Here is an 11616-nt window from a genome sequence, read left to right on the forward strand (position 1 = left end):
CTGGGAGCAGGGCTCCAAAGAGCCACATACCTGCATTGCTTCCAGCAGCTCCTCATCAGTGACCTCTGCCTGGGGAGGCTTGATGCCTGCTGTACTGAACGTTGCCTGAATTATTTTGCTTCTATATTTTTCAAACTGGTGATAAAAGAGGAAAGAAGTGCCCATGTTTAGTCATTATGTAGAATTCCTTGGTGTCTGTGTGCATTTACAGAGACTTGAGCACAGCGCCAGCGAGGGATGAAATAGAAAGTGTGTGGGGGAGGTTAGTGGCTGTGCTCCCAGCACCATGTTAGCCCTGTGTTTCTGGGTGGACTGAGGCCTGTACCCAGGTGTTGTGCTGGCTGTGGCAGCCTTCAGCCAGCACCCAGCCACGTGAACACAGTTTTAAGGTGTTACCTGGTACTTTGTGTCGGGAAGGATATTAGAAATCCCATGATGTAACTGTTCTGAGCTCGTGTTTCTCAAGGGCTTCTGCTATTTGAGACCTGTTTGCTGTGTAAGCACTGTAAGAGCTGCATGTGAAAAGGCTGGGAAGCAAAAGGACCATGTTTTGGGCTGCTCTGGCCCCGTGCCTGCAAAGAGGGGCTGGGCCCCAAGAGCCAAGGACTGCAGTGCCCTGGTGCCCAGGAATGTCTGTTGCTTTCCAGACTCTGAAGTGGTGGAAGCACCTCTGGAGAAGGGGGCAGGAGTCTGAAGCGATGGAGGCTATGCTTACCCTGCTGATGACACACTCCAGGGCCACCCTGGTCTTCAGCTCCCTGTGCTGCAGCATCTCGACTTGGCTCTGGGTCGCTGTCTGGGCCTGCTGCAGCTTGTGGATGTGGCATCGGCTGCTCAGAACCTCTGCCTGTAGCTCGCTGACTGTCTTCTGTAACTCATCAATCAGCTTGCTCTGCTCATACAGTTTGCTGCCCTGCTCCGTGGCCACCTGTGGAGATCAGTAAATCCAGTAGTTCTTCTGAGGAAGAGCAAGCAGGCTCGGCCACGTCTGCCCAGTGTGTGGTCCAACCAGTTCTGGGCAGAGTCTGTGTACCACCAACCTTGCCAGTACTGGTTAACTTCTTATTACTGGGTGTTTTCTTTACAACTACTGGATGGAACAGGGGGGTTTATGTGGCAGACACTCCTGAGCCTGAACCAGGCACAACTGAGCAGCTAATGCAAGAATTCTCAGGAGCAGCTTTGCGCCAAACGTACCTGTCGAAGGTTGAAGTTCTCCTTCTCTATGGCCACCATGATTTCTTCATGTTGCCGCTCCTGTTTCAGACTGAAAAACTTAAAAGACACAGTTTTAACACCTCAGTTCACGTCCAGGGATGGGGAGGTGTTGTGGGAAGCCTGGATTCTTGGCTCCCTTAGCAACAGCCAAGGTGCTCTCAGGACAGTACCTTAGTAGACATGGCTTGTAGCTGATTGTCCCGCTCTCTGAGCCGCTTCTGGAGCGTTTCCTTTTCAGATTTCATTGCCCGGAGCTGGGATTCCTGCATCTCCAGTTGTCTGTGCAAGGAAGCGATGGCACCTGCCCAGTGGGAGTGCTGCTGTTCAGCAGAGCGAGTCCCTGGCAGGAGCTTGGCAGCCCCTTTTTTCAGGTAAGTGTGGGCAGAGCTGCTGCTGGGACCCTCTGACTGCAGGTGTGTGTGGGGGGTAATGCTGCAGCTGCAGCGACACGGGTGGGTGTGGCGTTTCCCTGTGACAGAGCTGGCTGCGTGGGGGGGAGGTAGGAGCTACTCTGGGGGCAAATTGGGGTGGTAACGCAGGGGCAGGGCTGGCAGGCCCCAGGTGAGAGAGGATGCGCTGCAGACCCAGGGGCATCCCAGCCCGGGAGCCCTGTGGCATCCGGCCCAGGGGGCTCTGGGCGTGAGGTGCTGGGGCGCTCCGGTACCTGTGGCCATGTTGTGGTTGTCCTTCGCCTTCTGCAGCTCCTCACGGAGCTCCCGCTCGCCCTCCGGGAGTCCGGAGAGCTCTCCCTCCCCGGCGGCGGCCATGGCGGCGGCCGTTGGGCGGCCCGACCGCTCCTGCCGGGGCGGAGAGCGCCGGGCCGAGCTCGGTGGGGTTGCGGGGGGAGCGGCTCGTCCCCGCCGTGGGCATCCGGAGCAGCAACGGCCCGTCCGCGGAAGGGCGGGCGGGTCGGTGCCTGGCGGGGGGACGCGCGGGTTGCCAGGCAACGGCTGCCCCGGCGGCGGCTTCCGCTTCCGGGCCGCGCCGCCGCCATGGGCCGCAAGAAGAAGACGCTGCACGACTACGCGGCCGAGTTCTCGGAGCTGGCGGTGAAGCGGCACCTCCTGGAGCGCGGCGCGGCCGGGGAGGCGGCGGTGGTGGAGACGCTGTACTGCACGTCCTGCCAGCTGCCCATGCGGGTGCGCCGCGACCGCATCCTGGAGCATCTCTCCTCCGGCCGCCACTACCGCAACCGCCGCCTGCTCCGGCAGCACGGCCTGCGCGCCCCACTGCTCCTGTGAGTGCCGGCGGCCGGGAGCCTCGACCCCTGCGCGGGGGTGGGAGGGGAGGGAGCGGCGGTTCGGCCCGGCCCGGTCCCCCTCTGCCCCCCCCCCTCCCTCCCCCTGGCCCCGCTGTTCCGGGGTTCCCCCTCGGCTCCATCCTCCTCCAGCCCCGCTCGCCCCAACCCTCCTCTGTCTCGTCTCGCCCAGCTCTGCAGGTCCGGACGTCGGCCCCGGCCTGCCCCTGCAGCTCGACACACCGTCCCTGCTCTCCCAGCCATCCTTCGTCCTCGCCGCCAGCGCTGGCACCGGCATGGTCCCCTCTCCGCCCTCCTACCACAAGCCGCTGGTTCCCCTTCACCCCGTGAGCGTGGCCGTGCCCCGGGAAGACCCGACGCCCTCCACCTCTGCCAGCCGCCCCTCTGCACCCACTGCCTTCCACGCGAGGATTGCACCAGCCCCCTCAAAGCAGGCTGGACAGCAAGGACTCGCACCCGACGCCCGCGATGGCCCGGCACCCGCCGCACGGCACGGCGGCAACATCGGCCTCGCTCTCTTCGGCGTCGGGCTCCTTAACAAAGCCTTGTTCCAAAGCCTGCTGGAGGAAAACGGCTGCTGCTTGCTGTACGTGGTGGAGGACCAGCTGGAGGAGGTGGAGCAGGCCTTCGACGCGGAGTTCCTGGCTGGCACCAGGGTGCTGCGGCAGCAGGATGCCGATGTGGCGCTCAACGATCAGCGGTAATGTCTGCCCTCAGCTCCTGTGCCTGCTGCTTCCCTGCTGTGAGGCTTGGGGCAAGAGTCTCAGTGAGGTTTGCTTGCTTCCCCTCTCATGCCCTGTGCTGTAGCCAGCCCAGACCGTGCTCGTGAGGCTGTGTGTGTGAGAACAGAGCGAGACCCCGGTGCTGTTGCAGGATAAGCCTCGTGTGGCACGTCACCCGCCCGTGGGCGCTTTGGAAGTCCCCAAGCAGCTTAGCTTGAGTCATGTGCCTGGTGGAAACTCAGAGCAGTTTAGCTGCAGGCAGTTTTGCAAGAGGAAAAGCCCCCTTATTTTCCTCTGTTCCCTGCTGCCTGCTGGTTTTCCAGCCTCAGAGCAGCTGGCTGACTTTGGGAGCTCTTTTGGAAGGGGGTGAGATGAGCCAGGAGCGCTGCAAACGGAAAAGGTGGTGGTGCTTTGCTTTACAGTTAAACTGAGCCAGCAACATGCAGGGCTGTGGCTGTGGCTGGGTCTCAGATCTCTGTTTTAAATATCATGGCAAGTGTGAGAGAGCTTTTGAGGAAGAGTTGGATGTGGGGATCCTTCTGGGTCCCTTCCAACTCAGGAGGTTCTGTGGTTCTAAGGTACTGGAAACTTGGGAATGGTGATAAGATCCAATGGACTGATGGCTTGTTCAGCAGCTCTACCACATAAATATGATATCAGTGTGTGCCTTAACTAGCAGGATTGAAGCCGTTGTCAAAGGGTGCCTTTAAAAGGCTTTTTCCCCTTTTGATGATGCAGGGAAAGCTCCACAATTCCCTTGTGCTGCTTCTAATTTCAGCCAGATTCAGGGTTCCCTTGTTTCTTCCTCACGAGCTGGCCCCGGGTTCCTTTCATAGCATAACTGCTGCTTCCAGAGTTTTATGCTTTGGGGTTTCAGGGCTTTTTTTAACTCTTCTGCAAAGCTCTATCAGAAAAATACCAGTAACTAGGAGCTCTTGAGTGTTGTTCCTTCCAGCAAGAGCTTTGTCTTCACTGAGGGTCTTTGTTTTGACTCCTGCAGAGTCTCTGGAGCCATTATTTGTTCTCCACCTGAAGAAGCCTCTGAGATGGTGATTGATGCGTTACGAGCAGGTAAGAGGGATGGCTCCAAACTCAGTTCTACCTGCAGCTGGTCACACAGGCTGGGGCAGAGCTGGTCTGTCTGTGCAGGGCTTTACATGGGGATGCTCCCTCTTGGCAGTGTGCCTCGAGTTCTGCAGCCCTCCAGCTGCTGAATTAAAGGGAAATTAGCCCACTGGTGTTAATAGCATCACACCAGTGGAGTTTGTACCGTGGTGGTCCTGGTATGGAGTGTCTGGTCCTGGGAACACTGGTAGGACTGGGAGGAAAGCTGTCTTCAGAACAGTCATGCTTCTTGAGTCTGGGGCCAGGAGGAGTGAGTAGCTCCAGCAGATACCAACCCATGCTGAGGGTTCATCAGACACATGTTCTCCAACGCGGTGACATGTGTGTGTTACAGCAAGGCAGAGATACCCTGTGCAGACTGTATCTTGCCTTCAGCCCCGTGCCCTGTCCCTCTCTGCACAGGAAAAGGTGTGTTCTGTGAGAGGCTGCCCAGCCTTGACAGGCAGACAGCAGAAGCTTGTTTCGATGAAGCCGACAGATGCGGGAGGCCGTTGGTGTGTGGATTCTACAAGTAAGACTGGCGTTTTCCTTCTGATTTCTGCTTGATAAGACCTGCATGCCTGAGCACAGCGCTGATTCCTCGGGCTCTCCTGAGTTTGTCCTCAGATAAACTTAGTTTCACTGCTGCTCGTTAACGCTGTTCATCTGGGAGTTAATTGGATTGGCTTCCTCCTCCATGGGCGATGGAGATAAAATCTAGCTGTCAGGAGATTAGCAGAAAAGCTCACTCAGACAGATACTAGTGGGGGCTCTGAGGGTGTTTTTAGAGTGGTTGGAGTCCACGTCTCCCCAGTCCTTAGAGGTTTTGCCATGCAGCAGCGAGTTGCAGCTTCAGAGGTGGAAATACTCTTTGACGGTGCTGTTGCATCTCTGAGGTGGTTTCTCGCTCGCTTGCATCACTGCTCAGTAGTAATAAAGCCCCAGGGGCATCACCTTAGGTGTGCTAGGCTGCCCATGAGCCCTCTGCTCAGGCTGTGAACCCTCTGCCCAGGCTTATATCACTTTCTCTGTGGCTGAGTGTAGCTGCCCCTTTTGGGCACCTTTGTGGCACCAACCTAGAAGTGCCACTGGAGGAAGGCAGTGAGCGAGCTACGCTCTTCAGAAGAGCAGAGAAAAAGGCAGCTCTGCAGTAGATATTCCTGGCACTGAAAACTCTTCTAGTCTTGTAGCTTTGGTGTATATTCAGTGATTTGTGAATTGCTCCTTCAGAGGGGATGGTGCTTGAGGGTTATTGACCCTGAGGACTGCAACCCGGAGCCGTGGAGTTCCACCTGCTGTCAGGATTACTGACCTGTCTGAGGGGAAGAGATTTATCTTTATAAAGTCACATTTCCACTTGTGACCTTGTATCCAGAGCCTTAAGATTAAACCACTGAAAGGGAAGGGAAATGGATTAATTTTGCTTTCCTGCTGCTCTGTGAACTGGGAGGGGGGGGGCTCGGGGAGCTCTGCCCAAACCCCAGAGCACCGCTGTGAGAAGGAAAATCCATGTGTAAGAGGTGGCTGAGCTGGGAAAGCTGCATCAAACCCCCTCTTGTGTGGTGAGGGTCACATCCCACCGCACGCTCGCTGCTGTTGAGCTGGCCTTGTGCACTGTGGCAGTAACACCAGCCTGGGTGACCTGTTCCTCTTTGGGACGCTGTGCCACATCCATCCCTTGTCTCTCCCTGAAGGCGCTTTGACCCAGCGCTGCAGTTCCTCTACAAGAAGGTCCGCGACAGCCAGGCGCTGGGCAGGATCCACCGGATATCCACCACCAGCAGCATGTATCCCGCAGCATCCCTCAGCCTCCTGAAAACCTCAGGTACTGAGAGCTTTGCAGAGATCCTTTCTCATGGGGCTGGGAGTGTGTCTTGCCTGTGTTCCACTGGAAAGCCCCCTCTGTGCAGCCTGATGGTGCTTTTGAGCAGTGTTTCCTTTCCCAGGCTTTATTGTTCTTGCATTTCTGTGTTTGCTTTTAGAATTCGTCTCTTCCATGGCAGGGGGCTGTTTATATCAACCTGGAGGTAGCTCAAGAATGTGTGCTGACTGGGTGTTTTAAATGTGGGGACCTTAATGCCCCGTTTGGCTTCTTCCAGGTGGAATTTTTTACAACGCTGCTGTGCACGACATCGACATCGTCAGCTTGTTGCTGGGAGAGAGTGCACCAGACACCATCTTCTCACTGGGACACGCCTTCTGTGCAGGTAAGAAAACATCTCTTGATGCTAGCACATATCTCTGGCCTTGGCTGCTAACTCTGGGCAGGGAAGGTGTGGGAGCAGGGTTCCCTCACAGAACAGCTGAGTCTGGCAGCGTGGAAAGCGAGTCTCTGGGATGCTGGTGTAGGCAGGGTGCTTAGCGCTGCCTTCTGAAGGGCGTCAGCTCCCCGCTGGTGCTGAGCAGCTGCCGCTGAACCCTCTGCGGCACCAAGGGGTGCAGAGTCTGCTGTGTGAAATCTGGGGTGCAGGGAATAGCCATCAGAGCTCTGCACCCCCAGGAACATCAGCACAGCCTCTCCCAGCTCTGTGCTTCCTCCGGCTGCGCTTATCTCGGGGTGCAGCCCAAGGTGGGGATTCACTCGGGGCTGCGTGGAGCCAGCGGGCACACTTGGGGTTGCCAGACTCACCCAGACCAACCATCAAACTGGAAGCTGCCGTTTTTAAACAGTTTTAATTAAGGTAATTGCAGCTGCTGCCGACCTTGCCTGGCTGTTGTTGAGAGGTGTAGTACCTGTGGTAAGGCATTGAAACGCAGTAAGCGAGCGCCCCGGGGTGAGTCTGTACCATCCACCTCAGTGTAGCTACTGGCTGGAAGTTCCCCATCTTGGTCATAATAAGCTGCAAAGGCAAATGTGTTTGGGAGAAGGTGTGGAAGCCCTTCTGAGGGCGAGCCACGGGCCAGGAAGGTGGAGGTCAGGCCTGGGTGCTGTGTGCTTCACAGAGCTCACAGTAAACCAGCCGGTCTGTGGTGTGGAAAGCGCTGTGCTGCTGGTATTGAGGGGCTGGCATTGCCTCTGTAAGGAGGAATAGAACCTTGTAGTCGTAGTACGTGGGGGTGTACTGTTCCTGGTGTGAGCCAGTGCCTTCTCTGTCACTCAGATATGGCCTACTTGAAGGATGCGGACACGGTAGCGGTCAGCATGAAATTTCCTAGCGGAGCACTTGTGACTGTGGACGTCAGTCAGCACTGCACCAAAAGCTGTGATCAGAGACTAGAGGTGCGTTCTTACCGCCCAGCCCAGCCCAGCTGCAGGCTTCACCCTCTGTGTCTGCCCCACACGGGCCTCAGGCATGGCTTGCCAACCAACCCAGGCAGCAGCAGGTTGCCTGTGCTTGTTAACCCTCAGTCTGCTGCCTCTCTTGCTGCCCAAATTCTGCCTGCATTGATGTGTGTCCCTCTGGGGTTGTGAGCTGCTCACGACCCAGTGAGGGCAGGAACTGGTGCAGTGACCTCGTGTGGCTCAGTCATGGCCTGCCTGGGGTGTTAGTAGGTGCCCAGCAAGCCAAGAGATGAGGGTGTAAAAGGGAAGAGAAGCAGCAACTCAGAGGCAAATTGTTAATTCCTAAAGTCACCAATTGCAGCAGGCACGTGGGCTGGATTTGGGGAGCAGTGGCTGTTCAATGCTTAGAAATGGAGCTTGGCTTGGGTGGAAGGAGTTAAAAACAGGACATGTCAGCAGGAGCTGCTGCACTGGGGTGCACACTACTGCACTGACACCTGCCTGGGGTCCCATCTGTGCCGGGTGTGTGTCGGTTGTAACTCCTCATCGGAGGAGCTGCTTCTCCTGTGGTTGTACAAGCCAGGGCTTCTCCAGCCAACTGCTTCAGGTGGAGAGCTGGTAACTGGAAAACTTTGTTCTTCTTCCTGTTGGCTGCTTCCCTGCAGGTTCATGGTTCTCAAGGAACCTTACGGGTAGATAACCAGAATCCCCTGGGCATTACGGAGCACGGCACCTCGGGGTCCCTGTACCCACAGACCCAAGCCGATCGCTACAGAGACGCACACAGGGAGCTCTTCCGGCACTTCCTGAGAACCCTGAGAGGTACAGCCAAGGCCTGTGGTAATGCTCCTCATCACTGGGGGTTCAGCAAACGCTTCCTGAGGTTGGTGTTTGGGTCAGGAAGTCCTGGGAGGAACAAGTAGTGACTGGAGATGAGGGCCAAGGTTCTTGCTGCGAAGTTGGTGAGATGGGTGAGGGATGGAGTGTTGATCTGCAGCTCCGGCTTCAGTCGCAGGCAGGAAGGAGACGGGGCTGGAGGCTGGTTCAGAGTCTGAGGCTGCAGCTCTGGGCGCTGCCGGGGATGCCACGGTGGGCAGAGACGTGCCGAAAGGCAGAGCGGGTTGGTGATACATGTTTCCTTCCTGTCCCTGCAGGCAAGGAGCCCCCTGTGATCACCAAAGAGCAGTTTCTCTGGACGATTCAGGTCGCTGCAGCTGCTGAGCAGTCCTGGAGAAACGGATCCGCCGTTGACTTGCGCAGCGCAGCAGCAGACCCGGCTGTCATCAAGACTGAGATAATGTGATGGGTAACAGGGCAGCCGTGCTGCAGCCAGGTCTTGCCACCAGCAAGTCTCCTCTCTCACCTGAAGTAAGACTAAGGGTTTGCCATTTCCTCTGGGAATGCTCAGAAGACCGAGACACGTTGGAAGCAGAAGAGCTGTGGATGTTTCTTAGCACATCAGCCAGAACCCTGGAGAAATTCTGTGGGGTTTCATCCAGGTGGCTTTTCCTCCTGCAGAGCTCTGCTGGCCGTGGAGCTGTATTCCCAGGAGAGGATGGATGCTCCCGGAGCCGTGGCAAGGTGTGGAGCAGCTCCAGCCATGGGGGGAACAGCTCCTGGCAGCTTCACCAGCCTCACACTCCCCATGGGAGCTGCCGTCTGGTCGCTGCCCCTTTGGAATATGTGGGAACGCGACTCCCGTGCCCGACTCACCTCCAGACCTCCTATTTATTGTTTGGTTTGCTGATCTCATGGGGTTTTCTAAATCTTTTTGTAATGAGGATCTAATTGGCTTGGGGGTGGGGAGAAGAAATGAAGCAGCAGGGAGGGAGGGAGGGAGGGAGGGAGGGAGGGAAGGAGGGAGACAGACCACCAGCCATCCCCGTGTTAGAGGTGGGACATGTAGGAAGGCCACAGATCAAGGTGTTTCGTAGAGGAGCAACGTGCTCGGGTGTTTGACCTGTGAGTCTGTCCCAGGCCCTGCCTGGGACCAGCTCCTGAGGCTGCAGGGGGGTGACTCTGCGCCCAGGCTGAGCACCACCTGGGTTCTACACATCTTGGTAGCAGAATGGAGCTGATAATCCTGTCGCTGAGCATGGGAAGGGCAGCTGGTTACAGGTGTTAAAAGGGCTGGGCTTGTTCCAGTCCAGCTGATCTGCAATACACACCAGAGAGGAGGACAGTGCCTTCTGCATGGGGCCAGTCTGCATTTAAACAGGGTCCTTTGTACCCTCCTTTGTGCTAGTCTTGCCTACTTCTCACATGCTGGTTTTCAAGGTCCTTTGGGAGCTTTTTCACTGGAGTCAGATGCCGCCCCTGCCTTGTGTGTCCGTTCGTAAGGACACTTCTCATGAGGTTCTGTAGTTCAGTGCATTTCCTGTTCCCACGTATGGAATGTGTGTTTCTAAAGCTAGGAGTAGCAGTGAGGTTTGTAACTAAAGGTGGTTCTCTTCTGGGAACACTGGGCTTTAACAGCAGGGTCCTTCAAGCCGAGGAAAGCAGTGTCTTAGCAATAAAGGCTGCCACTGATTTCAGTCTCTTCAGTCATTTATGGGTAAAACTGCCTGTTTGGCCTCGAGAGCAAAGCAGACTCTTGCCTCTCTAAGCAATTTCTCACTAGCAGGTGGGTTTGCTTCTGTTTTGGGGGGCTGGCTCTGCCACTGATGCTTCCATTGGGTGTGGGGCAACTGGGAGCTCTCAGGCTGGGCAGTGACCTGGGCACGCTGCCCCAGAGCAGTAGCCCTGGGAACGGGAGAAGAGCTCTGTGCTCCCTGGGGCCAGCTCTGCTTGGGGGGAGCAAAGGGTCCTCTCCTCTCAGTGAAGCAAAGTGATTCCAGGCCCTTCACAGCCTCAAACCTCAGGGCCTGTGCGGGGACAGGAGGGTGCTTCCCGTGCCACAGAAGTTGCCAGACATTGTAATTCCCACTGTGCTTTTATTGTGTCACCAGAAAACCCCCAACTGAAGCCAGAGCTGTAAAAGAACAGGTTTTCCAGAGGTAACGGTACAAGAATAGCATCCCTGCCCTGGCTGGGGTGTTCCTGGTGGGTGGCACTGTGGGCAGAGGCCTTGCCTAATGATAGAACACGAGTGATTGTTTCAAACCCTTTAAAGCATTAAAGTGCTTTAATCACCCATGATCTTGGGGCACAGGTTCACATTTCAGCAGCTCTGGCATGGCCGGGTTCCTGATGGCCTCATACAGGGTGCTCACCCTGGGCAGGAGGCAGCGCAGAGCTGTGTGAGGAAGAGGAGGCTGGCTGCATGCCGAAGGCTCAGAGCTGCCATCACTCCTCGAGGTGAAGGTGACAGGGGGAGGATGTGGAGCACGTACCAGGTTCACACTGGTTTTCCCTGTGATCCTCCCTTGGGCCCCAGCCTGAAAGGAGGGGAGGGCACATCTCAGGCGAGCCCTGAACATCACAGGTGGGACAAGGGGCATCCCCTTCCAAAACCTGCAGTCAGTAGGAGGGCAGGGAGAGGGGAAGACCCAAACCCCATTGTGTCCCTCCTTGCTGCTGAGGGTTTTCTCCAGCCTGAATCAATACACAAATTACACCTGGAAGCAACTGAGCAGTGACAGAAAACAGCAGAGACAGGGACGTGGTCACCTCGTCCATCTCCACGCTCCAGGGCAGGACCAAGCTCCCAGCCCCAGGACCAAGCTCCCAGCAAAGCCCCGCTGCTGCAGGGAGGGACGGGATGTGCCCGGGAGCACTCGCACCCCCTGGCTCTGGGTAAAGCGCTCTGGGAAGCAGCACTGGGACTGGGTAAGGCTGGAGAGGTGACTCTCTGCGTGTTTACATGCTGGGACATGAAATGAATCTCCCTGCGTTTCGCTGGCAGGAGGAAGTGTCACTCTTTATAGCTTACACGAAAATAAATCTTTGTTCTCCGTACAGCACGACGCGCGCAGCGTATGTACAGTCACTCTGTTTATATACACGATATGTAGGTACATGAACACACCAGGAACTGACACGGGTTCTTTTCTGCTCTACAGCAAAGGGGAGGAGAGGGCTGTTGCCCCTGGGGAGAGCCGGCTGTGCCACTTCACAGCTCCTGCTGGCAGATCCCCGTATCCAGGATGGAA

General features: G+C 56.6%; 1 protein-coding gene across 1 annotated transcript; it reads left to right on the plus strand.

The window, feature by feature from the left end:
* Positions 1–2401: 2401 nt before the first annotated feature.
* Positions 2402–8945, plus strand: LOC311200466 (myo-inositol 2-dehydrogenase-like). The gene is made up of 9 exons (XM_084274704.1): positions 2402–2455; positions 2649–3176; positions 4199–4269; positions 4726–4834; positions 5997–6127; positions 6402–6509; positions 7404–7522; positions 8191–8347; positions 8680–8945. The coding sequence occupies exons 2-9, from the start codon at positions 2752–2754 to the stop codon at positions 8826–8828; spliced, it is 1269 nt and encodes a 422-aa protein (XP_084130830.1). The 5' UTR covers positions 2402–2455; positions 2649–2751; the 3' UTR covers positions 8829–8945.
* Positions 8946–11616: the final 2671 nt, after the last annotated feature.

The sequence above is a fragment of the Gallinula chloropus genome, assembly GCF_964237585.1.
Source record: "Gallinula chloropus genome assembly, chromosome: 23".
Lineage (NCBI taxonomy): Eukaryota > Metazoa > Chordata > Aves > Gruiformes > Rallidae > Gallinula > Gallinula chloropus.

Bases quoted from the DNA above. Each gene is read 5' to 3' on its own strand.
- LOC311200466 (XM_084274704.1), top strand. From the start codon at position 2,752: ATGGTCCCCTCTCCGCCCTCCTACCACAAGCCGCTGGTTCCCCTTCAC. The intron at 6,128-6,401 runs GTACTGAGAGCT...GGCTTCTTCCAG, and splicing joins CAGCCTCCTGAAAACCTCAG to GTGGAATTTTTTACAACGCT. The intron at 8,348-8,679 runs GTACAGCCAAGG...CTGTCCCTGCAG, and splicing joins CTTCCTGAGAACCCTGAGAG to GCAAGGAGCCCCCTGTGATC.